This window comes from Penaeus japonicus, unplaced genomic scaffold (genome assembly GCF_977035675.1).
Source record: "Penaeus japonicus unplaced genomic scaffold, GWHDUDI00000001_assembly GWHDUDI00000032, whole genome shotgun sequence".
NCBI classification, from domain to species: domain Eukaryota; kingdom Metazoa; phylum Arthropoda; class Malacostraca; order Decapoda; family Penaeidae; genus Penaeus; species Penaeus japonicus.
This window is the reverse complement of record NW_028234434.1, coordinates 25,813,792-25,815,649: the sequence shown is the minus strand read 5'-3', so window position 1 is coordinate 25,815,649 and position 1,858 is coordinate 25,813,792. Positions and strand designations below refer to the sequence as shown.

The following is a 1,858-nucleotide window of genomic DNA, read 5'->3' as shown; positions in this document are numbered from 1 at the left end:
AATGTATATAATCGAATGGAATTGGTACTGACTCAAAGATTGCGCAATTCGGTAGTCACTTGGAAACACAAGACGTTACTCATTTTGTGAGATGACTCGACACATCTGCAATCATAAGTCTTCGTCCAGGTCAATACTCTTGTCATTTTTCATTTTTTTTTTTTTTTTAATTCTTTCTTTTTCTTAAAGAGAATCTCATCCTATCATGTACCATCTGTAGCAACATCATGTTGTATTGATTACACGTATATCTTACATGAAGGATACACTCTAATAATATATAAATTCTTCTACTCCTCAGGTTTAGAAGGAACAGGAGCGACACAGGAAGCTAGTAAGGATCTCTACTGGTTCTAGACGGTACACTCTGACTTGTAGACGTACCATACCTATTCTAACACCTGTGATCCACCGACCGACCAACTCTACGTACACTTCGCCATAAGTAGCTAAACGAAAAAACAAGATAAAACTTATACAAACTGAAGGCCAACGTGACAGGAGAAGCGCCCCCATATCCAAGACTTAGTGAAAGGACTTACATACACCCAAAGGGGGACACTTATCCTGCTCATGAAGTATGCTGTCTATACTGACAGGACAGCATGAGTACTTTCTCACCTATGTGGCGGAGATGCTGAATCTATGGAAAGTGATGCTGACGGTCTTAAAGAACAAGCGAGTGAATACAATTCTTGGAAGGATGTGCTTTGGAAAATACTCATGTTGATTCTCAGTAACTATTTACAAGAGTGATGTATCTGATGGATGATGTTATGTGTAAAATAGGAAAATTGATGGATGATGTTATGTGTAAAATAGGAAAATACGTGTGGATGATATGCCATTTAATAGATAAAATATAAAATTTTTTTTGGCTAATCTAATGTGTGCAGTTCACAATTAGGTCATAACGTCGTACTTAATTTATTTAAGCACAAGTTGAGAGAAATACGTATGTGAAATCGGTGCTATGATATTATGATAAAAAAAAAGAGAACAAAATCTGGATGGTGATTTTTTTTTTTCTCGAAGTAGAAGTATTTTGTTAACGATTAAACAAATTATATTATATATATATACAGTATATGAAAAGGAAAGAAGCCATAATAACTGTCTCTTCATTTCTTCATCTATGTACATTATAGAAATTTTGAGATCAGTTTATTCACAATTTTATTTCTCATGTTCGCGAGAAAAAACAAAAAACAACAACAACAACATGACTTCCTCTTCACGCCAGACTTTGTATAGATGGATGGAACTATTATATATCCTTCGAAATCTGGTGACGTGAATGAAAGAAAGAAAGAAAGAAACGAAAAAGAAAAAAAACAAACAAAAAACAATTGAAAAAAACCCAACAACCTTTCCTACGATTCACACAACTCGTGAATCGTTTGAAGAAAAGATGTACAATATAATAACATATAACCAGTGATGGGGTGTAGATAACCTGCCCTTTAATATCGGAACGATTGTAACTATAGATTAATGTAAGTTGATTTCGTTTATACTTACTATCCATAGCATAATAATAATGGCTTCCACATGTACCCAAGCTTTTTGCCTATGGGGGGGATCTCATGCCCCCTCTCCCCCCCTCTCTCCCCCCTCTCTCCCCCATCCTCTCTCGGTCACATGTAACTGCCAAATGTCTATTTTCTATTGATTTTACACTCTGTGAAATCACCAGTGTTCTATCAAGGCGATTTAATCTTGGAATAATTAAGGCACTGAAAAGAGAAAGTAAGCTGGAATATCTATTTTTATTTTGTCATTATTATTATCATTGTGATCATCATTATTATTGTAATTACATCATTATTGTTATTATCATTATTACTTTTTTTTAAAG

The 1,858-nt window shown here is 34.4% G+C and overlaps 1 protein-coding gene across 2 annotated transcripts in view; it reads left to right on the top strand.

The window, feature by feature from the left end:
* LOC122256546 (transcription cofactor vestigial-like protein 3) overlaps positions 1-1,344 on the top strand; it is an 80,634-nt gene extending 79,290 nt beyond the window's left edge. For both annotated transcript variants that reach the window (XM_043021329.2, XM_043021330.2), the window contains exon 6: positions 302-1,344. In XM_043021329.2, the coding sequence (XP_042877263.2) occupies positions 302-357 (56 nt within the window). In that variant the 3' untranslated portion in view covers positions 358-1,344. The remainder of the gene's footprint in view (positions 1-301) is intronic.
* The last annotated feature ends 514 nt before the right edge of the window (positions 1,345-1,858 follow it).